The 25,112-nt window shown below is 43.1% G+C and overlaps 1 protein-coding gene across 1 annotated transcript; it reads left to right on the top strand.

Moving 5' to 3' along the window:
- The first annotated feature begins 10,805 nt into the window (after positions 1-10,805).
- Positions 10,806-19,085, top strand: LOC147457199 (zeaxanthin epoxidase, chloroplastic-like). Its single transcript, XM_086512164.1, has 16 exons — positions 10,806-11,478; positions 14,346-14,508; positions 14,606-14,680; positions 15,785-15,885; positions 15,985-16,097; positions 16,208-16,419; positions 16,608-16,699; positions 16,829-16,943; positions 17,016-17,119; positions 17,219-17,264; positions 17,345-17,409; positions 17,509-17,616; positions 17,796-17,850; positions 17,928-18,016; positions 18,344-18,431; positions 18,746-19,085. The coding sequence occupies exons 1-16, from the start codon at positions 10,919-10,921 to the stop codon at positions 18,836-18,838; spliced, it is 2,079 nt and encodes a 692-aa protein (XP_086368290.1). The 5' UTR covers positions 10,806-10,918; the 3' UTR covers positions 18,839-19,085.
- Positions 19,086-25,112: the final 6,027 nt, after the last annotated feature.

The following is a 25,112-nucleotide window of genomic DNA, read 5'->3' on the forward strand; positions in this document are numbered from 1 at the left end:
GAAGTTCACCGCCTAATAAACCTCCTTATAGAGTTTCTCAAGCTCAACAAGAGGAGATTATGCGGCAAGTGCATGAGTTAGTTGAGAAGGGCATGGTTAGGCCTAGCTCATCTCCATTTTGCTCACCTGTGCTATTAGTGCAAAAGAAAGACGGCACATATCGTATGTGTGTCGACTATAGAGCACTAAATAAGATCACTATCAAGAATAGGTTTCCCGTTCCACGGGTAGAAGACCTATTTGATAAGCTACAAGGATCGACCTACTTCAGTAGGGTTGACCTAAAGAGTGGCTATCATCAAATAAGGATAGTTGATCAAGACATTGTAAAGACCGCGTTTCGCACTACATTTGGTCTTTACGAATACATTGTCATGCCTTTTGGCTTGACCAATGCACCAGCCACATTCAACCGCTTGATGGAGAAGCTGTTCAGGCCTCATCGAACCTTCACTGGAGTGTTCTTTGATGATATTATCATCTACTCTAATTCATTGGAGGAACACAAGCAACACCTCCAGGTAATATTTCAAGTTTTAAGAGAGAATAAACTTTATGTTAATCGAAAGAAAAGTGAATTTTTCTTGCAAGAGATTCAGTATTTAGGTCACATTATCTCTCAAGATGGCATCCAAATGGATCCATCCAAGTTAGAGGTAATAAAAGGATGGCCTAAACCAAGGAATCTTCATGAACTAAGAAGCTTTATAGGTATGTGCGCATACTATAGATGCTTCATAGAAAAGTTCTCACAAATTGCGGGACCATTACATGACCTAACAAAGAAAAGCGTTAGGTATACATGGTCTGCTAAGGAGAACAATGCTTTTGAAAAGCTTAAAGAAAAGCTTATCCCTCAACCTGTGCTTACACTACCAGATCTCTCAAAACCATTTGAGGTCCAATGTGATGCTTGTGGTGATTGCCTTGGAGCTGTTTTGCTCCAAGAAGGGCACGCCATAGGCTATGAGAGCCGAAGGCTCGACCCTGTTGAGCAAGCTCTAGGCATATACGAAAAGGAACTCCTTGCAGTTCTACATGCCTTAGACTCATGGAAGCACTATTTATTGGGGACTCCTTTCATTCTGCGAACGGATCACCAAAGTCTTAAGTACTTCATGACGCAGACCAAGCTCTTCGACAAACAAATGAGGTGGGCAAATTTCCTTTCGCAATTTCATTTTCATATTGCTCACATTGCTGGCAAGCATAATCAAGTAGCCGATGCACTCTCAAGACGGCCGAGAGTGAATGCGGTTTCCATAGCAACTCACAATGATCTATCTTCAATGATAGATGAGTATGCTATTGATCCTGATTTTAGAGATGTGATTTCAGCCCTTACATTAGGGAAGAAAGAAGAACCATTTACTTTACAAGATGGTTATCTTCTCTATGGGAATAGACTATGCGTTACTAACTCCCTGCGTGAGAAAGTAATGTATGAATCTCATGCTCCCCCGTATGCGGGGCATAGAGGGATTCAGTCTACCTTAAAGGGAATTGAAACATATTTCTATTGGCCTACCATGAAAGTGAACATACAAGAGTATGTTTCCAAATGTGTGGTATGTCAAAAGACAAAATTTGATAGAGGGAAGCAACCTGGATTGCTTCAACCCTTGCCAATCCCTAATTCACCATGGGAGAGCATATCCATGGATTTTATCTTTGGATTGCCTAAGTCTATCCATGGGAATATGGGAATATGGACGATAGTAGACAGGTTCAGTAAACAAGCTCATTTTATACCTGTCAAAAAGACTATCAAAGCCCATCAAATGGCAACCCTCTTCATTTCACAAATTTTCAAATACCATGGCTTGCCAATGTCCATAGTGTCGGATAGAGATCCTAGAATGACCAGTAATTTCTAGAAGGGTCTCTTTGAGAATTTAGGGACAAGGCTAAATTTCTCTTCGGCCTATCATCCACAAACGGATGGCCAAAGTGAAATAGCTAACCTAACAATTCTCGATCTACTAAAAGCCTATGTAACGGAAGTAGATCAAAGATCCCAATCGGAGCAGTACTTACCCTTAGTGGAGTATGCTTACAATAACACTGTACATACTTCCACGGGAAAAGCACCTTTCGAGGTAATTGAGGGAAGATCAAAAGTCCCTTGCTACTTAAGGTACATGGGAAGATCTTCGTTGCAGATGAGTATAGCCGAGACCTACAAGAATCTTTTCAAAAGATTAAAGATGCTATCTCTATCTCACAGCAAAGGCAAAAGGCTGCTGCTGACAAGCACAGAAGAGCCCAAGCCTTTAAAGAAAACGATTGGGTCTTGTTAAAGTTTCCCAAGGCTCGATTAAGGCACACGACGGGCAAGAATCCTACGGGCCACCAAAAGTACTATGCTAAACTAGCAAAAAGGTACTATGGTCCCTTCTAGATTCTTAGGCCAATCAATGACATGGCCTATCAACTTAAGTTGCCCAATCATTGGCTCATACACAATGCTTTTCATGTGAGCCTATTAAAGCCTTACAAAGGAGAGCCACCTCAAGAACCAACTATTGAAGACCCACCGGAGATCGAGGACCAAGAGGAGGTGCTGCAGCCCGAGTCCATTGTCCGACATGAAGACAAGGTATTAAGAGGCGGTAAGACTATCTGACGATATCTTATTAAATTTAAGAATTATCCTTTTGAAGATGCTAGATGGATGCAAGGCATACAATTAAAGGATAACCTAAACCTTGTCAATGCTTACAATGCTTCCCAAGAGTAAGCAAATGTACAAAATGTTAAAAATGAACAAAATTTTTGTCTTATAAGACTCTCTTTTTCTTTATTTGTGCACAAAAATGAAGTAGTATGCATGCTTCGATCAAGTTTGTGGAGACAACGTCTCCCAAACACCAAGGAGAGCTTGTCACTCTACTATGGAAGACTACAGACATGCTTGCGGCAGCCTCAGGCTCTCAAGCACCAAATGGACTAGTCATCCATTATGGAATGATGTCGTAGGGTAACATAGGGATCCTCTACCCGCTAAGAAAAGGACTCATGAACATGCTTTATCTTCTCTACACCATAGTCGAGGACGACTATGATTTCAAGAGAGAGGTAATGTCATAATAATCAATATCTAATTCTCCCAAATGATTTTCTCATATTAAACTGATCATTTAATGTGGGGAAGGCCAGGGGAGAAAAAGCTAGAATATTGGTTAAGCTAGCAGACCGGCCACAGTAAGGGATCCAAAGGAGGGAAAATAGGGATCCAAAGGGGGGGCCATCTGCAAAAGAGCCATGTGCAACAATGGGCTAAAAAGACCCTAAGGTTCAGCCCATTAAGACTTCCAAAATGCTAAGGTTCCAAAATTCAAAGGTTGTGTCCAAAAGGTCAACCCTAGGGAAAATTGGATGCTTAGTGTGTGTACAAAAGTCTTCTTCAAAGCCTACAAAGGAGGGGGCGAGCCCATTTAGTAGGGGATGAGAGATAAAGCCACACACAAACACACAGGCTCCCTTTACACAAAGGGAATTAGGGACACATGTCAGCTCCCTAGGCCAGATGCCCACAAGGGGTGCCCAATTCCTATTGGAAGACCCCTGAAGTGGACCAATGAGAATTAAGCTAGAGTAAATCTAGTTTAACTAATTTAAAAACATTTAATAAAAGAAACCAATGAGAATTAAGTCTCCTAGAAGACTATTGGGCAGTCTCCCAAGGGGTCCAATGAGCATTCAGGAGCCCAATGGCTTGCCTGATTCCTATTGGCCAGGAGGCAAAGGGGTCCGATGAGAGTTTAGTTTAATTATTTAATTACCTAAAGCTCTCACAAAAGGGGAAAGGGGGACACATGTCAGAAGGCTATCACTTATGCTGCTTAACACCCATTGGCTTGACTTGGGGAGGTCCAATGAGGCAAAAGCCAGACCAATTTAGCAGGAAGGGCTCGCCCAAGAGAGAGGGGGGGCTGATTTTTGCTTGGTATTGACACACACACACTCACACTTGACCATGTGTGAAGAAAGAATACTCTATCTCCTCCCAAGCTTTAATGGAGAGCTCATCACCTACTCCAAGCTTGTGAGATAGAAGCTTACATCAACACTCTCTTGGCATGTGGATGCAAATCCAACCAAGAGCCAAGCTTCAATGCATGCTCATCTTCTCTACCGAGCTAATTACTAAGCTAAGCTATGCTAATATGAGTGATTATGTGAGGAGATGTACATCTTTCTAGTAAGATACTCCTTCTTCCTCTCAATCTATTCTCATACCCTGCTAGCTCTCACCATCTTCGAAGGTGTGTGAGGTCTTGGGTCTGAGAACGGGGATAATTCAAGTTGTGTTTGATTAAGTGTTTTGCTTAGTGCATGAAGCTTCCATCTTCATTGCACGAGCTAGTCTTGAAGGAACACAAAGAATTGTATTGTACAATGTCTCTCTTGATGGGAGAAACCATAATACAAAGCCTTTTGGAGGGGGGACCGGCTCCATGCAAATCCGGTCTTCAACTGTTGTCAATAGCTTAATTTCTCTCTCTTTTGAAAGTATTGTTGATGCTATCTAACTAGGTGTTATGCTTTTTGTTGCTCTCTCCACCCAAGCACTCTTGTAATTCTCATTAGGAATCTATTCTAATGAAATGCCCACTATGTTCATGCTAATTTCCGCTACACATAAGTTATTAGGCCATTAAATGTTACAGATCAAAACATTAAACAAAATATTCATAAGAGTTTGATCTTATGATGCAGTCTTCAAGAAAGTCCTTTTTGTCTAAGCGGCAAGTTTTCTCCTTATATAAACACAAAATGGAAATACTAGTAGAAATTTTTAAATTTGTAAAATGTTCGAACTATTTTCTAGTATATTTTATCGGGTTTTTCCTCCTCTGCCATCCTTTGCAACCGGCTAATCTCGATTTTCAATCGGCCTAAGCCTAAGTTCAGACACATCTTTCCCAAACATTTAGGTATTGATAAACGATTCTCTCATTTGAGGATTTTGAAAAAAATCACTTCACTAAATTGTATAATTATTTTCTATGCTTATTTGAAAGCATTAAAATATTTTTTTGTTTTGATCTTTAATATGTTTTCTTATTTTACTTCCTTTTTGTTTTATTTTGTTTCAAAATACTAATGTACAATGTGCACCAATTACCTTATTATTGGGGCCCTTTCATAATATATAAGCCATTTGTGAGTAGCAAGTACCGACTAAAAGAACATAAAAAAATGGCCTGATTGAGACTTACCTTAAATGTTATTTAAATTTTATTTGTTTTCTCTCGCATAGTCTTATGTAGACCATAATGAACTTTCACATTGTTTTTTTGGACTCCATAAAGCCATTGTAAAAGGGTTACATTTTGGGTGCAATTGTGTGGACCATTGATTGAAAAGCTTGTTGATTAGTGATACATGGCAACAAAGTAACTTTTTTGGATTTCTAAAAGAAACCTTAGAGATGTGTTGGGTTAGCATACTTTCAATGTTTTCAGTGATGATTGAGACTTACCTTAAATGTTATTTTGTTTTAAAGTATTATATGGATATTTTTATTTAATCTTTCTTTTTGGCTTTCTAAAAGAAGCCTTAGTGTTCAGTTGGGTTAGGCATAGTTTCATTGTTTTCAATGCAATGTTATTTCCATTTTAATATATTAAACAAATCTTTCTATTTCACCTTTCATTTCACAGTCTTGCACGGCTTGACTTCACTTGCATTCTATTCTTTTAGAATTTTAAAGTGAAGCTTCACCTTGCATAATTCTAGTAAATTCTATACATATACATATACATACATACGTACATATATTTATTTATTTTACACACACACACACACACACACACACACACACACACACACACACATATATATATATATATATATATATATATATATATATATGTGAGCAAACCATGGCAAAGGAAAGAAACAATGGTGAAATATGTGGGAACTTAGTTATAAAATCTTGCAAATTCAAAAATTCGACTATTATTTTCGGTTTGCTTCTTTGCAAGGAGGAAACTCAATCCCTTAATAAAAGAGATATTCCTAAACAATGTTTTACCTTATATAATTCTAGTTAAACTCAACCTAATGATTTTATCATTTTCTTGTTATTTTAGAAAGCCAGCATGACTCTTTCACTTGTTTTTTAAAGCAAAACTCACAATTGTGATCGGATTATATTGAGCAGCCCAAAAAATTACAAGGTTTTGTCATGCTCATGTTAAGCCATGACAACATCCAGGATCATAATTACAACGGCTATCATCTTAATTCTAGTAAGTTCTATACTACACACACACACACACACACACACACACACACACACACACACACACACACACACACATATATATATATATATATATATATATATTGATGAGCAAACCATGATAAAGAGAAGAAAAACCGGTGCAATGATGTCAAAATTAGCTCAAAAATCCTACAAATTTCAAAAAATTTACTGGTATATTTGGTTTGCTTCTTTGCAAGGAGGACACTAGATCTCTTAATAAAAGAGACATTTTTGAATAGTGTTTCACCTTATATAATTCTAGTTAAATTCAACCTAAAGGTTTTATTACTTTCTTATTGTTTTAGAAAGCCGTCGGGATCCTTTCACTTGTTTATAAAAACGATTCACTGCAATCTGTCAAAACTTGCAGAACCTGACGAAATGTTGCAGACAGTCTTACGAGGGGTGTGTGTGTGTGTACTGCCGATTCGAGATGGGAGGTTTGTGGGGAGAGAGTTGCGTGTGTGTGTGTGTGTGTGTGTGTGTGATCACACACACTCTGCTCGATTAGAGCTCCTATTTGACTTCCGAGCTACTTGACTTCAAGTGCTTAGCTGACTCATCCACAACTCGTCAAATGCTTGCCAACTTGCTTACTTTGCCTATTACAACGCTGCAGCGAGTTCCTCAATCCCCAATTGCTCTGCTCGACACTCTCTGTTGCTTCCGTTGTTTGATTTGCTTGCATAACCCAAGCTTGCCTCTCGACTCAAAAGAACCCTTTAATTTCTTGATTTCTTGCTTCGACTTGCCTCAAGCTTCCAAACCTTCAAGGCTTGTTGAGCTTTCAATTCACCTATTCCACTCTCTGTAGAAGCTACCAAAGCTCCCCAAAATTCCTCCTCTACTAAGATGCCCAATTTCCTGTTCAGAGCTTCCAAGCTCTCTAGATTCCAAACCTCGATAGGGAGAGCTGCACGTGCAGGGTAGCCGTGATTCGCACGAGCTCTGATACCAGTTGTGAGGATCGGGGATCCCGTGCGATGAGTGCAAGAGGGGGAAGGAGAGAAGGGGAGAAGGAGATGCAGACACTGGCTTTGGGTTAGTGGAGCACTTTCTCTCCCTATATTCATTAGAAGAAAAGTAAATATAGGGTGCTTCCCATGGCCACCTGGCCTACACCCCAACATGAACCAATAAGACGTGTCTACCCTCTAGGCTAGTCACTCCATGTTCATGCATGTTGTCTCGATGTCCCTAGGGCCATTCCATTGCCCATACTGAACCCATGCAAATGTTAATGCATGTTGTTTAGATGTCCCTAGGGCCATTCCATTGCCCAGCCTCAGCCCATGCAAATGCTCTCTCTCTCTCTCTCTCTCTCTCAATCTCCTACTAAGAAAATAGTACATTCCCACATAAATGTATTTCAAACTTCAAAAGCCAGTTCTCCTCTTGGCAATGGCATCCCCCCCCCCCCCCCCCCCCCCCCCCCCCACACACACACACACACACACCTCTTTTTGTCTCCACATGCCCATCTGAAGATAGCTGATGCTCCAAGAGGATTTAAGCTACCTCCCCCTCCTTAAGACTTGCCACAGGACTAAGGATCTTTATCGAGTCAACTTAAATATTAAATGTCAACTTAAATATAAAACCGGGTATTGGGGCAAACAAATAGAGCCATGGCCCACGAGCGCTAACCTGAGCAAGAGATTTGCCGATTCGCCAAAGAGCTAGGACTTGTCACTTAGGAGTCGAACTCGCCATTGATGGGTTGCAACCTGTGCATGAGCAGATAGCTTTAGAATCTTCAAATTCACCGCTAGCCTCGAGGGCCTCATGATCCGTTGATTGTCGAGTTGGAGTCTCGACCTGAAGGCTGAAATGGCAAAGCCTGCAATGCTGAGAAACTTGAAACTTTGAAAGACGATGGACTTCGAAATGTGGATAAAGTTGGAACTTGGAGGAAGAGGAGGGAGTTGATTTAGAGTTGAACTCGGGACTTACAAGTGACACTACTATTGACACAAATTGCATGCAAAATTATGAGCACCCTTTAATACTCCTATGTTAAGTGCACTATTGAAATTTCACATACGTTATAACTTATAACACAAGATACACAACACATTACATACATATAACCACCCCACAACCCCCCCCCCCCCCCCCCCCCCTATGTGTATGTGTATGTGTATGTGTGTGTGTGTATATTTTATATATATATATATATATATATATATGAATGACACCTTGCTCCTTATACTTCTTATACTTGAGAGTCTAATGACACCGTGCCCCCAACACAAAAGCTTCATGCTGACACCTATATCGACCATTTTAAGCTTCATTTGACGTCCAAGATGCCAATGAGGTCCAAAATGGCCTCCAAATTTATAAACCTTCATTCACCATCCCATTTTTGTTTCTCTTACTAGATGGAAAGATGCCTTAGGTTCTATCAAAGTCAACCTGGGAAGTATGGACACTTGGAAGTTTGAGAACCATTGGGTTTAGGTTGCGGGATCAACTAGAATCCTTTGTTCTCTTTTGAAAGTATACAAGGTACTTTATACACCGTCGGTATGGTGCGTGCCAATGCTAAAGGGCAGGAGTGTGGCGTACATCGGCACTCTTTGGGAAAAAAGGCTTGCCCTCAGCACTAAATGACACAGAGCATTTAAGAGGGGGGGTTGAGGGGATCAATGGATGGGAAGCTCGCAGCCATCGAGACGATGTCCGTCGTAGATTCCTTATTAAAACTAAACCCGGCCTAAAACTAAACCTGGACAGGGGGCTTATCCCTGTTTAATTCTACGCGAATCGAGGTTTATCATTTATAACACCATGTAAAATGGCACTATTTTCACATGTGCGCGGACGGGCGACGTGGTTAGCTCAAGCCTCAAAAGGCGTTGGGGTGTGAGGTTGTGGGTTCCAATTCGGTCTCCTCACCTACACCGCCATTTTTTTGGGGGGCTTACTCACCTCGAGATGCTCGCCACCCTTCTATGATGTCGATCCCCTTACCCACCCCCACGTGCGCAACCATGTCACTTAGTGTCATGGAAGGCCTACCCAAGCTTCGGGCGTTGACCCGCCAAGAAAAAACCAAAATGTTTGATTCCAAGACCAGCGTGCTAGCAGCCGAGGGTTTTAACCAATAAGCTATGCACGCGTGGATTTGCTTCACAAAAAGAAAAATAACCATATTATTTGTGGTGTACTAAGATAATTGGTGATTGGCATGGGGAAATATCGAAGGGGTGAGTTGTCCTAGTTGGCACCCCACACAACGAAGAAGTATAGAGGCTTCATAGTTTAACAAGAAGTGTTGCTTGTAGTTATTATCCATTGTTGGAGTGAATGTGTGCCAACTCATGAGCCACACAACGCCGATAGGCAAGCTAAGCAAATGAAATGGCATCATTACGCTTTAATGACCAGTTAAAGAGTGGTCGCCTACTGATCATTCTCGTTAATCATGGCAACCGATGGAGGTCAGGAGTCTTGATTACGGGAATGGTCAGTAGGCGACCATTCCCGATCGTTAATGGTTGAGAGGAGGGGGGCCAATCATCATAAGGAAGCATGTGCACACCAGTCACATAGTTGCACTCAATCGTGTCGACACTTAATCGTGGGGCTCTGCTTATGACGCTAATGATTTGTTGCAACATTACAATTACATATGTTGAGGTGTCAACACCTCATTGCTTTCCCAGAGCTGACCTGTCATTACCTGATTGGAGGGTCAAAGTTTAAATTATGTGTGCTAACGTGCTGCGCAGTTGACGGCTGCAGCAAAAATTCAGGACCTGAATGTGTTGCAGATGGATGGCTCAGGGTCAATGTTTAGCTTGTAAACCTTGGCAAGGTGTGAGCTTTGGGTGACCTACCGTCGTAAGGACATGGTTCTAGGCCTACTGGGAAAATGGAACTGCTTTCATTTGTGATCACTAATCAATTGACCTTATAGGCCTAATAGTTCGAAGCTAAAAAAAAACAATACTTCGTGAGATTCCCCCAGACTTTCTTCGCACTCTGTGCGCCCTCTGCAACCCACCCCCCAGAGACCTATCTCCAACACCCATCTCTCTCTCTCTCTCTCTCTCTCTCTCTCTCTCTCTCGCTTGGCGAGCCAGCCTGAATTTCCCTCGACCTCCTGCTACTACGACTGTTGCTTCTTGACACAGAGCAAACACCCTGTAGTTGTCATGCACACGGACACGTGAGAGAGAGAGAGAGGGCCGCACGTCTGGTAACCATGCAATAGAAAGTACGCACACACACACACACACAGAGAGAGAGAGAGAGAGAGAGAGAGAGAGAGTGGCACTTAACGAGAGAGAAAAGAGAGAAAAGTACACATAGAAGGATAATGAGTGGACATAGAAAGGCATCTCTTAGAGATTCTTCTTAAAGCGGTATTAAAAATGAATCGTATAGGCCTAGGAAGGAATAAAATAAAAAGGTTGTCCTGCAGATAAGAGGCAAGGAAAACACAGTGACGACACGTGGCAGAAGATTAACTTGCAAATCAGACCAATCGCACGCACTATCTTTGCCATGTAGGACGACACTTCGTTCAGAAGTGGGCGCTCATAGCAGCTCGTTGCCTCGCGAGCTTGACCTCCTCCCCTTCCTTCTCACACAGAAACGTTTCTTCGTCGCCCACTTCCCTTCGACATCAACATGGCGTCCTCTGCGTCTCGCCCCATCGCCCCCTTGCCCCCCGAGCACAAGCTTCGCTCCTCCTTGCACTCCTCTCTTAGCAGCTCGTTCTCGCTTCCCAGCGATCCGATCAACTGCAAAAGACCTCTGCGCTTCCGCTCCTCTCACTGCCCCCCCTCCCCTGCTGCTCTGCGGAAGGCCGCCCCTGTTCCCCCTACCACGCTAAATGGGACAAAATGTGCCGCAACGGCTTCACAGAGTGTTGTGGAGGATGGCAGTTCAAATTCTTTGGCTTCTTCTGGCAAAGCAAGGCCAATCAGGATTATGGTCGCCGGAGGTGGTATTGGAGGACTTGTTTTTGCACTGGCAGCCAAGAACAAAGGAATGGATGTCAAAGTTTTGGAAAGAGATCTGAGTGCAATCAGAGGCGAAGGCCAGTATCGAGGCCCCATTCAAATACAGAGCAATGCATTGGCCGCATTAGAAGCTGTAGACCAAGCCGTAGCAGAAGAGATTATGGCAAATGGATGTGTCACGGGTGACAGGATCAATGGTCTAGTAGATGGCATCAGTGGTGATTGGTAAGACCTGTTCAAAGATATTCTTTGTTATTATTTGTTGATTCTGTGCACCTTTGTTCAAAGGAAGATTGCTTGGGGTGCACATGCGCACATATAAATACGTAGCTATTGTCCATGTATAGTGACCATCCGTCTCCACGTTCTTTTTGACAGTCCTGGTCACCAGATGAGATGGGATGAATTGCCTTGATTGATTGTCTTTCCATTATTGGCAACAATTTCATGCAATTTCTCGTACGTTTGCAGTATAATTGTGGCCATCAGCAGGGCATTGAAATAGTAGGTGCATACCTGGTAGGCCTGGAGTCATGAAATGAAAGCTAAATGACCAGGACAGCGCAAACTCAAGAGTTTCATGAAGTGCCTGTTTGATTTCTCCCTTTTCCTGAGTTAATACCTCTATGAGTGGCTTGGTGTAGCAGACCATTGTCTCTTTTGAAGCTCGATAAACTGTAGTTGCTAAGTGAGTTGTATGCGGCGCTTATGTGGCCGGCGTGCAGCATTGATGGTATTCAGTCATTCTCCATGTCTTCACTTGAATCGGTACAGATGTAAGCCCAATTGGAAGTTAAAAACAAGGGACTCCTCACCATGTATGTCGATGTCAGTCAGCCCTCTAATGGGCTTACAGCACTGCAACCAGCTGTGAGTTTAAAGAGGAGCAGGGAATTTAGTGACATGTAATGTCAATTTGAGATCCTTTTTGGTACCAACTTTTTGCGGCTTTGTTCCGTGCATTTTGTAGCAAAGGGTGATGAAGGGGAGTATGGCGGAGAGAATGATTCAGGCTAGGATTCATTATGGCTGAGTCTGCCCTTGATCTCTGGAGTCATGACGTAAACTTAGTGCGCTGAACTTTGTGTTGATGTATGCTCATGTGTGTGCGCGCGTGGTGTGTGTTGTGTTCGGGAGCATATGTTAGAACCTAGCTCTACACCCACTATTGGGCACTGATGACATTAGTGGGGATGTCGTGGTATTTAGTCAATACTATGCATGATGTAGCTGATGGTTATAATGTCTTGTGGGTGACTACCATGGGTCTATACCTTGCACTTTCATTAAGGATGAATCTGGGTTTATCCTGGATTCATGTAGGTATATTTTTTAGTTGTATAGCTGACATGTAGACTTCACATTGTGAAGTTTTCGCCCAAGTTACTATCAGTTGTTATTGTGATAATTCTTTCTATCTTTTGTGGTGCATATGCCCTATCAAGTACCTCATTTTTGTGCTAAGTTAAAATACTTCTTTTAGTGCTAGGCTTCATTATGGCTGAGTCTGTCCTTAATTTTCGGAGTCATGACAGAAACTGAGTACGCTGAACTTTGTGTTGATGTATGTTCATGTGTGTGTGCGTGTGGTGCTTGTTGTGTTTGTCAGCATATGTTAGTACCTAGTTTTACACCCATCATTTGGCACTGACGATGTTAGTGGGGATGTTGTGGTGACTACCATGTGTCTATACCTCGCACTTTCCTTGAAGGGTGAAATCTGTGCTTACCCTGGATTCATCTAGGTATATAGTTTTGTTTTGAGGGTTGATGTTTCTGTGGGATGGTAGTTTCCAGGTTGGCTTTACCGAGAGTTTCAAGCCCTTCCCCTCCCTTGGGTGTCAAGGGACAAACCTTTCAGGGGAACAATCCAAAATATGGTGCCATATCAGGCTTGCAATGTCAGACGTAGTGGCAAGAAGTAGGTTTGTATTGTTCTATAAAGGTGATGGGTGAAGATACAGACTTAGTCCTTAGTTTAAGTTCACCCCCCCCGCCCCCCCCATTTCCTTCCTTTCCCTCCTGTCACTTGACTTCAGGAGTTCCTCCTCTTTCCCTGAGGGGTTTCAGCTTTATCAGTGTCTCCCTTGCAATTGTTCCACGTGTATTGGCAATTTTTGACAAACATAATTTAGTATATCTAGAACGATCATGATACTCTTGGGGCCGGACCTGAGTGGAGATTTGGACATGCTTTGATGAAAGGATCTGGTTTCTGTCATCCATAAAGATACTCGTGCTTTGTGAGAATTAGGATCGTCACCTGGGGCCCCGGGACTGCAGTCTGATTAGCTGGGACTGCTTTTGAAGTGTGCTTTGCTTGAGATTCAGGGCTTCTCTTGTCTCCAATTGGATGATGGGAGCCTGGATGTTGCAGATGATGTGCAAGATCATGGATGTACTATGTATATCCTTCAGATGACTACAAAAATTCTTTATCGGATCTCAGAAGTCGATTGATTGTTTCTGTGCAGCAGAAGCATCCCTTCTGTGTGCCGCCTCCTTGCAATCAAGAAAAACTCCCCTGCTCATTCAATTCAAACTTACAAGTTCTCGTGTCTTTTGGCATCTTGCCTGTTGGGTCCTACTCTGTGCAACTCAAATCCGTCCATCACAAGTGCCTACTCTTTACTTCTACTTCTTGGACTTTCATGGCTATTTTAACCTCAAGAGGTTTTCAGGAAACAGAAAATTATGTTTCCTGTGGATTCCAATCTGCAAGAACTCGGAAATGGGGTATCCTGCATTTGTAACCTCTAGTTACAGTAAGCTGAGAGAAAGCACTGGAGCCGGATGGGACAATGCGATGCGATGCCCGATTGACATCTTTAGACCTCCTATGAGATCTTTCTTTTGAGTCAAATAATGTAAAATTTAGTACATTTTGCTATCTTTCCAAGTTGACAAAAGGTGAGTGTTGATTGCAGCTGGTATCCAATTAAACATTGTCTTTAAAGTAATAATGAGCAGTCTTCAAACATTGACTCTAAAGCAATAATGAGCTTGGTTTCCAAAACAACAGTGTATGAGCTAAATAATCAGTAAGTTTTTGTCGTAAAACCTGCTGATTCTTCATCACTGCATATACCCAGGTACTGCAAATTTGACACTTTTACTCCTGCTGCTGAGAAGGGTCTTCCTGTCACAAGAGTGATCAGCAGGATGACCTTGCAACAGATTTTGGCACGTGCAGTCGGACCAGAGATTATAGAGAACAGTAGGAATGTTGTGAGCTTTGAAGATGATGGGACTAAGGTGGCCTTAACTCACTTGAAGAAGCTTTCTAGTCGCCGGTTTCCATAAAAGCATCTCTCTCTTACACATTTCTAAATGCAGGCATGGTGGTTGGCAGGTAATTGTTGAGCTGGAAGATGGTGAGAAGATAGAAGGTGATTTGCTTGTAGGTGCTGATGGCATTCGTTCCAAGGTAACCATAAAAGCTAGGCGTCAGTTATAAGTCTTTTGTGCTAGTGTAGTTATTCGTTGGCTACATTGTTTTTAATTTTTGTCGCCTTTTTTGGTGAAATGTTTCATTCCAGGTGTTATATGTTTGATAGAATCCCATTTTTATTTTTTTGGTACGGTGAAAATTGATGAATTGCACTTTTGTCTTATGCCAGTGTTGTTGTAGGAGTTTGAAGTTTAGGAATGAGTTTCCACTCTTCTTGTCCTTGCTTCACAAAAATTGGAAGCCCTATCTCTGGGTTTATGCTTGGCCATTGTATTGTTTGGAGCCTTTATCTCTTTAAGCAAGGAAGTATCTGTATTGCTGGCGCATTTGTTTCTTTCCCGTGCTTCAATTGGTGTAGGTCAGTAAAACGGATCAGCTACTGGTTTTTGAGCTTTGCAGCAGCAAACACTTGGTTGTCTTTGTCCTTCGTGGAGTTGAGGGAAGTGGTACCTTCTTCCCCAGACCATTGAATACCTCTTTTGAGGGAAGTAGCCATGTTATCCTTCATCATTAGGAGTCGTGGTAGGGTTGTAAATCCAGAAGGGTTTTCCCCTTGGTTCAAATGTGAATGAACGGGCTGGCTCTTGTTGCTTGAATTTCTTCCTACTTGAGCAATCTTTGAGGAGATGACCCTGTACCCCACTATGAAAGTAGTCAATGGGAAGGTGCTTGCAAGTGATCGGCTGAAAGAAGCTCACTTCATCATCCGTGGCAATGTGGATCATATAATGGAGTTCTTCAAACTTTAGGGTATCACCTCAAGTTGAGAACCTTGGTACCTTGACGTGGGGGCTCACAATAGAATTAGTGTAGCGGTATTATTGCAGCAGGAGATGAGTAAGTAACTCCGCCATACAGAGAAATGGATGGGTTCTCTCTTGGGGAGAATCTTTGAGGCTTTTAAACGAGGCAAAGGGGTAGCGTAAGACGTTATGTGCCATCTCTAGTGTCTTGAGAAGTATCAGCTCCTGCCATTTATGTGTGTTTTATGTAAGAGTTTAAGCCCTGATTTTAGTGTGTATTTATGATGGTAATAATGTGTGTATGATGACCACTTGGTTATTTTGTTTTGCTGTGAAGGTGAGAAACAAGCTTTTTGGACCTTGTGAAGCAACTTACTCAGGCTACACCTGCTACACCGGAATTGCTGATTTCATCCCTCCAGACATTGAGACCGTGGGGTATGTGGCCTTCCTGGATGCTTATTGTACCTTTCTTTTTTTGGTTTTCATGTCTATGATGCACACCAGCTTTATTCACAAACGATTCGCTTCATGTAGGTATCGGGTATTCTTAGGACATAAGCAGTACTTTGTCTCATCAGATGTTGGCTATGGGAAGATGCAATGGTATGCCTTTTACAATGAGCCTGCAGGCGGTGCTGATCAAGGACGTGAGTTTTCATCCTTGCACTGCACTTTTGTTCTCAATGCACATTTAGGAGCAGTATCTGTCCTTTTTTCACTCTTCTTATCTTTGCCTCAAAATACCGGTGCAATGCAGTAAAGAAAGAAAGGCTGTTGAATCTTTTTGCGAATTGGTGTGATGGAGTATTGGATCTGCTTATTGCCACTCCAGAGGAGATGATTCTACGACGAGATATTTTTGATAGAGTACCGATATTCAACTGGAGCAAAGGTCGGACAACTCTACTTGGGGACTCAGCCCATGCAATGCAGCCTAATATGGGACAGGGAGGATGCATGGCAATTGAGGTGAGTTATTGTTCTGTATTGACATAGAATACTATAAGCTACGTACATTCAGAAACCTGTTCAGGAAATATGTTATACTGATTTCTGAGCTACATTTTGGTCGAATATCGTTATTTTGTGCATGATATTCTCTCTCTTCGGCTCATGTATTCCTGCAATATCTAAAGAAACTAGATTTACTCATGCAGGATGGTTATCAACTAGCAGTGGAACTTGAGAAATCTTGCAAAGAGAGTGTCAAGGATGGAAAACCTGTTGATGTTGCAGCTGCTTTGAAAAGGTAATTCACATGATTGATATAGTACCAGTCAACTGAGCCCTTTGCTTGAGATTTTGATCACTTTTCACACCCAGAATGAAGTTCACCAAGGACTCCCCAAACCCTCTATTGATTCTTGAGCCCTTACAGATATGAAAGTGAGCGGGTTCTACGGGCTGGGGCAATCCATGGGATGGCCCGTATGGCTGCAATTATGGCCTCCACCTACAAGCCCTACTTAGGTGTGGGGCTTGGACCTCTAGAGGTAAGTGCTGCTTAGAGCAATAACCATTCATGTGCCACTGGGTGGGGATTCAATAATTTCTTTGTATGGCAGTTTTTGACAAATTTGAGAATACCTCATCCTGGAAGAGTTGGAGGAAGGTTCTTCATTGGAATTTTCATGCCCATAATGTTGGATTGGGTGCTTGGTGGTAACAGGTATTTGGTTACAGAAGCATGTCTTGGTCTGATACAGTTTTACATCACACATTTTTTCAGACAAAGACATGGGGAATACTAAGAGGTGGTTTTGTGCAGCTCCAAACTGGAAGGCAGAGTACCTAGTTGCAGGCTTACTGACAAGGTAGATGTCGTCGTGAAAAATGAGACATTCATGGGCTTTGGCTGATTCCTCACTATCTCTATCTGGGTGATTTTCTCTAGGCTAATGGAAACCTAAAAAAGTGGTTTGTAGATGATGATGCTCTGGAACGTGCTGTCGCTGCAGAGTAAGTAGAGCTAGTGTTTGGATGACATCTTCTTTGTGCCAGAAAGAGTTTTGGGGAATTGAGATAATAGTATTCATGGGCATTTTCAAATTGTGGCAGATGGTACTTGACCCCAGCGCGAGTGATGATGTCCGAACTAGACATTAGTACAGCTGGATCTGACATCATTCGGTTAGTCCAAAAGGAAGGGTACTCTGTTTTTGTTGGGTAAGCCAGATTGACACCAGCCCTATGTGACTGTGCAAGCTCTCATGTTGTATTTTTCATCAGATGTTTGATCATCTTATAAGGGCACACATGTTTTACTTTCAGTTAGATATTTGCTTGTCCATAAAGGTTAAGCAACAGGTTAGTCTCTTTGGTCATGTTAACCATCTTCAATGCAGGAGTAAAGCAGGTGAACCAGCTGAAGGAAACTTTGTGGTGATAGAAGCTCCAGGGGTAAAGGAACTTACTAGGTCTATACTTTAAACTCTCTGTTTTGAAAGAGTCTTCTTATGTTTGTTACTCGTCTCCAGGTTTCAAGCAAGCATGCTCAAATCAGTTACAGAGAAGGAGCATTCTACATTACAGATCTTCGGAGTGCAGATGGGACATGGATCACAGAGTATGTTGTTTTCTATTTGATGAGAAACACAGGCTGTGAGGACAAGGGTCCGGGGCAGGGCCTGGGAAGGGGGAAGGGGCAATGAGCCAATATGGCCTGGCAAGGGGGCTTAGTATTGCAAGGGCTATATAAGTGTAAGCTGGGTGAAGTAATATGCCATTGCCCTCGCTCTGCCCAGGACCCTTGTCCTTACACAGGACATAACAATTTTAGTGGACTACATTTGTTTATCCGGAATGGAATGGTTTATGTTTGACATGCTGTCCTCTGTGGTCTCCGGATGCGTGGTCATCCCTCGTTCCTGATCTTAACCTCTTTTATATGCAGCATCGAAGGCAGGCGTTACAGGTTACCCTCTTTGCTACCAAGGCGGCTGCGAGCAGGCTACACGATTGGATTCGGAGAGGACAGCAAGGTATACCAATGTTTTCTTTGTCCCAGCTAATCTGGAATGGATGTCAATTAGCAACTTTGCTGTAGTATATGTGGATGCACATACATGTAGCAGGTCCATGTTGCCATGCATGCAAGTTGTTCTTAGCAATGTGTGCAAGCATGATATGCAGAGAAAGAATGTGAGATTGCACAAGATTTGTAGCCACATCAATGGAATTTGTTGGAAATGAACACCAATTCTGCATTCAAACCCATTTGCAAGCTCGTACATTATACACACACAGCACTTGCACATCATCTCTGTTGCTGAAGTTTGGCTATGGTGGAGAACAGGCTGCCTTCAAAGTGAAGTTACGGAAGTCTGAGCTATCCCAAAAAGCAATGGGTAACCCACAACCAACAGAGTATGCAGCTGCAGCCAGCTGATCGTCGGTTTAAGTACACAGGCACACATGGGTTGTAATCATATGTGTAAATTTGTCTTCTTTATGTACATTGCAACACGGATACTCGATTGTTTTGGCCTCACCTGCTAAATGCCATGAAAGAGGAAATGGAGAGAGGTGAGTGCCCTGTTGTATGATGCCTTGGACAGAGAAGACTCTACATTTGTAGATTATTTCATTCCATTGTTGTCGTTTTGCTCTATAAGTATAGAACCATTTAATGTCTACTGTACAATATATTGAGTCATGCCATCGAACTTTGTAATAATGCTTCAAAGGTTTTATAATTGCTACCTTCCTTAGTCAAATTTTGTCCCAAAATTATGGCATGTAGTAATGCAGATTTTAGCCTTGTAGAGCTAGAGCTCTACCCATCCATTCCCTGATACCATGTTATTTCAGTGTATGGATAGAGCTTTAGCTAGCTCCACCTCTTGTTAGCACCGACTTTCAGAAGAAAGGAAGGGTGTATACAGAGGGAGTTTCAGCTTGTGTACAATAGAATACCTTCAAATTTTTAAAGGTATGTTTTATTTTTTTCCCTCTTTAATCTACTCTCTCTCTCTCTCTCTCTCTCTCTCTCTCTCTCTCTCTGGAGTGACAAGCGGTGCCAATGTCCGTTTCCAAACACCTTGTTTCAATTTGTACTTGACCATTGTGTTTTGTTTCATGCTCTGCCTGATGAAAACCACTTTCTTGGCCTTCATTTAAGGTCAAACCAATGTTATAGCCAGGATTTATTGCCCAGTACAAGGGATATACCAAGATTTGTTTGTTGAAAACCCTCACTTTTGACATTAAAACTAAGGCCAGTTAAAGTTTTAACAGGGATTGTACATTTTCAACTGGAATTTTACTCTACAATGTGGGATATGGGAGCATTGGTTTGCAGGATAATCAAACAATCCTGATAGTGGGTCTCTCTCTCTCTCTCTCTCTCTCTCTCTCTCTCTCTCTCTAGGATGACCTTACCCTCTCACAGGTCGCCCATATGCAAGAGGCAATACCAGAGATTAGAGCGGCAAGGGAAAAAGGTAAGATTGCTTTTTACTGAGATGGAAGAGTGGTGATATTGGAACTACACTCCACATGATGGTGTGAGACCTATGGGGCCACACTCAAAGTTTCTACCTGGAATTGTAATGGATCTATGCGTCTTAATGTGGGTGCTTTTGAGGAGAGTTTTAGTGGGAGAGACATCATCTTCTACTCTGAGACACATCATGCCTTTGGGTAGTCTATGCCTCACATTAGTGGATATAGATGGGAGACAGACAGCCTGTATAGACAGGAGACACGATCAGAGCACAGAGGGCGGGGCTCAAGAGGAGTGGCAGCGTTCTTCAGGGAGGAGTTGCAACCATTGATACATATAGCTCGCAGGGATGAGCAAGCTAGGTACATGTGGGTGAGATTGAGAGCAGAGACTGGTAAATATCTTTGCATTGCTATTTGCTACTTTCCCCCGAGTACGTCAGTATATGCACCACCCAGAGGACAGTCCCCCTTCTCTATTTTGGATGATGACGTATGGGAATTCTCTAGAGATGGTGACATTATCATTCTAGGGGACTTCAATGCTAGGATTGCCCATCATCAAACAGTATTTTATGATACTTCAGAGGCGATGTTTGAGAGAGGTGGATGTCGCAGAGGCGGGGCTATCCAGAGTATCACAGGATGAGGAACATACTGAGTATGGACGACACTTGATAGACATGGGGATTGCACATGGATTAGCCATCTTGAATGGCCTACAGAGATTTCCCGATGCGGGAGGTTTCACATGCTTTCCACTCGGACACGGAGCCAACACAGTGGATTATGTCATGGCACAACCAAGCCTCATCTCTAATATCCAAGTTCTCATAGTTGGGCCCAGACTTGTTGGGGTGGTAGTTGGGGTGGTAGTGAATCATGCTATTGTGTCGTTGACCATCTCTTTCAAGTTCAGTGTAGCACACAATCCTCGTGTAGCAGCCCCTACTCGCTACACCTTCACGCGGGAGACGGATTCTGTATACATAGCCGGGATCTACAGACGCCTATGCACTGAGGATCCAGGGCAACCTTTGGAGGAGCTTACTACTATATTGACACATACATTACATGATGCAGTAGCAGAGGCATACCCACACACCCAACCTGAGCATAGACGCCGTTCTGGGAGCATGCCTCAGAACAGTTGGTATGATGAGGAATGCCGCCAGACTAGATCCAGAGAGAAGTGCTTTTTGGGGGACATCACTCACAGACAGTCACAGATTGACTTCCGACGCCTAGTGCGGCGGAAGAAGAGGGCATTTTTGGCTCGACTAGAGCAGGATCTCTACCAGCTATTCTTGAGTCGGGACTTGCGTGAGGCATGGAGGCTCTTTCATGAGCTATCCCCCCCCCCCCCCCCCCCCCACCATTACCTCTACAGAGACTTGGGTCAGTACGCATCATCTTTGTACATAGTTTCTCAACAGCCGCCCCTTCTCGACCCCCCGATCCATGCCCACACACACGTGCTTTTTTCACCGCTGAGATGGTGAAGGTGGCCATTGACAGGATGAGGACTGGGAGAGCATATGATCATGATGGCCTGGTGGCTGAGCATTTTATGCATGCCAAAGATCTACTAGCAGAGCTTCTAGTAGTCATGTTTAACCGTGCCATGTGTGAGGGCTTGTCTGATACTTAGAGCCTATGTACGATTGTACATATCTTCAAATCAGGAGACCCTATGGAGCCTGGGAATTATCACACTATCATGATTGGACACACATTGGCACGGTTGTACGCATCCATTCTTGAGCAGCAGCTGAGTAGATGGGCAGAGAGAGGGAGTGCTTGCAGTTGGGCAGGCATGGTTCAGGAAAGGTTTTTCTACTCTTGACCATATCTTGATACTCAGGGCCATCATCGAGGAGGGCAGATCCCGTGGGAGACGGATCTATTGTAGCTTTGTGGACTTCCGCAAAACACAGAGCTCATTTGGGGGATCATGGCATTGTAAAAACCAGAAGTAGGGCATGTACGCACCTCAAGAGGGTCTATCTACACCGGTTCACTCCACTATTGGGGTGAAAGCAGGGCTGTTCGCTCTCTCCTACTCTATTTGGTATGTATGTGGATGAGGTTTCTGACTACATTGAGAGAGATGGGGATAGAGGTACACCTTTGACAAGGACATGGATTTTGCTATTGTTATATGCTGATGATATTGTGTTGATCTCTGACTCTCCGGAGGGGATGCAACGTCACTTGGATGCTTTGCATAGGTTTGCCCATGAAAGTGGTATGTCTGTCAACCTTGGTAAAACCAAGGTCATGGTATTTAATACCACCCCACAGTGGATCAAGAGGTCGGCGCCCGCATTCACATACGGCCAGGAGACGGTGGAGTATACAGATGCTTACACTTACCTTGGAGTGGTTTTTAGTGGACTAGCATTTTCACTGAGGAGAGCAACAGAGACTAGATTGACTAGAGTCCATTCGGCATTGGTTAGATGGGAGAGGATGTGTTCATAGGTTCAGTTTCAGGAGCGTCGGACAGACGAAGCTCTGGCTCTTTGACACTTTGGTGGCTTCTGCATTTCTCTATGGAGCTGAGATTTGGGGGCCTTCATTGGATCATTACGAGAGGACGGGTCGCATTGATGGGTTGGGGGACATGGAGAAGCCTCTGGACTTTATGATCTCGCGGCTCATTAGTGCCAAGGCTTCAGTACCACGTGCCATTATCCGAGCAGAGCTAGCTGCCCCCCGTGAGTGATTGAGGCGCTCACCAGATCTGTCTCCTTCATACACCGCATGTGGGAACTTCGTAGAGACAGATACGCCCGCCTTGCACTTGAGTCCTCTCGACAGTTAGCCATGCATGGAGATACAACATCTTGGTATGGGGAGATGACATCATGGTTCCAGGCGCATGGGTTCAGTATAGACAGATTGCCCCCCTTCCAGTACTCACTGGATACACCCTTCCTGACTCTTACACAGTTCGAGATCACCAAGCTCATCCGGCAAGACCTGACTCAGCTAGACACCAAGAGGACATGGATACAGCCAACACAGGCACTGGGCACGAAGATGGCTTTCTACAGCGTCTTCTCCAGCTTATGGCGGACGGTTTTGTGACGAGGCCCATATAGAGGGATACCCACTTGTCTCATGGGATACGGTGTGCTATTGGCCAGATATGCACATCCTGCAGATCGAGACTGGGAGATACAGCGGAGTACCAGCAGAGGCCAGGACATGCCCCCTGTTTGACATAGAGCCTGAGAGAGAGTTACACTACACATGTCATTGCCCCATCTACTACGAGATACAAGGCCGCTTCCATTGCTTGTTCAGAGAGGACTTTGGAACATTCTCCACAGTCATGAGGTACGAGGATCAGAGATGCCTGGGTTTGTTTCTGCTCGAGCTGCGCAGACACAGAGAGCCTGATGAGAGGAGAGGCCAGACAGTCTCAAAGACACATCACAGACTTCTTTAGAGGAGACACTGGATACCCAGAGGAGCTACTACCACAGCAGATCTTGTCACCTCACACCAGAGGCACATTGATTGACCGAGCAGACGCCCACGACTGTGGAGGACTACACAGCATCGACGGAGGCTAAATCAGAGGATTCAGATCGCTTTGGCCCGACATGCATGACGCACGGTCAGACTGCTGACCATGGAGGAGATTGATGAGATTTGCTAGCGACCAATGCAGGATCTCTTGTGACTTGTGATTTAGTTATCCCGGCTAGATGCTTAGTTCACACCTGCCAGCTTAGGATTTCATAGCATTTCATTTTGTTACTCTAACTTTGTATCAGATCCATCACATTGTAATGCTCTGGTCTCATAGGTCATTTTGGCCTTTTAAAGACGTTAATATAACATTTCATTTCATTTCATTTCTCTCTCTCTTAGAGAAGAGAGAGAGAGAGGTCACCTTGGAGACTTTGATAGAAGGGCCTTGTTAGGTTGCCTTTTTTTTTTCCCGTGATTGAGAGAATTTCAAGCACTTCGAGCAGAATGGTATACTCTCTTAGATATGGGAGCTGTAATGAAGTATCAATAGCGACAAGGGCAACATGGTTGGCAAGTAGCAAACCATGATGATCTCTTACCACCCAAGTATGCTTGGCATGTTCCAGATTTAAAAAACCCACTTATATTGAATGAATCAAGGAGCTTTTATGGGCAAGCCCCTGCTATTGTGGAGCTGTGTGTGCAGGCTGGAGCTGAAATTCCTGACAAGTATAGGGCAATGATGAGATTGGATGTTGTAACTCCTTCATGTTATGAAGCTAGGACTGCAGTATGAGAGTAACTTAATGGTCTCCTCAAATCAAATCTCTCTCTAATAACTTGGAAAACCTACACATGAAAATGTTTAGGGGTAGATTGACTATATTTATAGTTTTTTATTTTCTCCAAATTGTGGGTTTTCTCACCTTCAACTCATAAATTTAGAGGTAAATTTTCAAATTTTGTGGGTTGGATTACATCAAATTTAGGTTTTTGCCGAGCATCGTTGTTATATGTGTGCGTGCCGTAGCCTTCATTTTCAAATGCACAAACCCTGATCTGATATGTAGATTTACCATCTTATGCTCATAAACAATGACGGATTTCTAATTCCAAGTGGTTTCCTTTACCGATAAAGGACACCACAAGAGCTTATTTTTCTTTGTTTGTTGGCTAATTCCATCAGGAACTTCAGTATCCATACTCAATGGCATAGCTAGAAGGCCATTGTTAGGAATCCAAGAGCTCTTCGTTTTCAGTGAGACCTATTGGAGTTGCCGCATATCATGCATACTCGTCTCTCAAGAGTAGATTGCGGCTACACTACACATCCCATGCATAGCAACCAATAAAGTTCTTATCCTAGATATCATTTTTCTTGGAAAAAGACATCTACACTCAGGCATGCTTAGATTGCTAGAAGAAGTGGATGATCAGGCACTTTTGATAGAGCTTACATGCCAGCTTATGGATGCTCTTTATGGAAGTGTTCTTGCAACTAAAGTTGTTCTCCACTCTTGTGGTGTAGGGAGATATGGTAGTGGCACTATACCTCAAAATAGCTAGTATGATGATAAGTGGCAAGAGACTAGTGCCAAATTATAGAGACGTGGCGATAGGGAGTACACATACAAATTGGCATTGGTTACCTTTTTGATGCCTTTTGAGGCAAAAGAAGCAAGTGTTTTTAGCCCCGCCTAAGCAAGAGCTATGTTAGCTATTCTTGATTAAAG

The sequence above is a fragment of the Adiantum capillus-veneris genome, chromosome 5 (genome assembly GCF_014529385.1).
Source record: "Adiantum capillus-veneris isolate H3 chromosome 5, ASM1452938v2, whole genome shotgun sequence".
NCBI classification, from domain to species: domain Eukaryota; kingdom Viridiplantae; phylum Streptophyta; class Polypodiopsida; order Polypodiales; family Pteridaceae; genus Adiantum; species Adiantum capillus-veneris.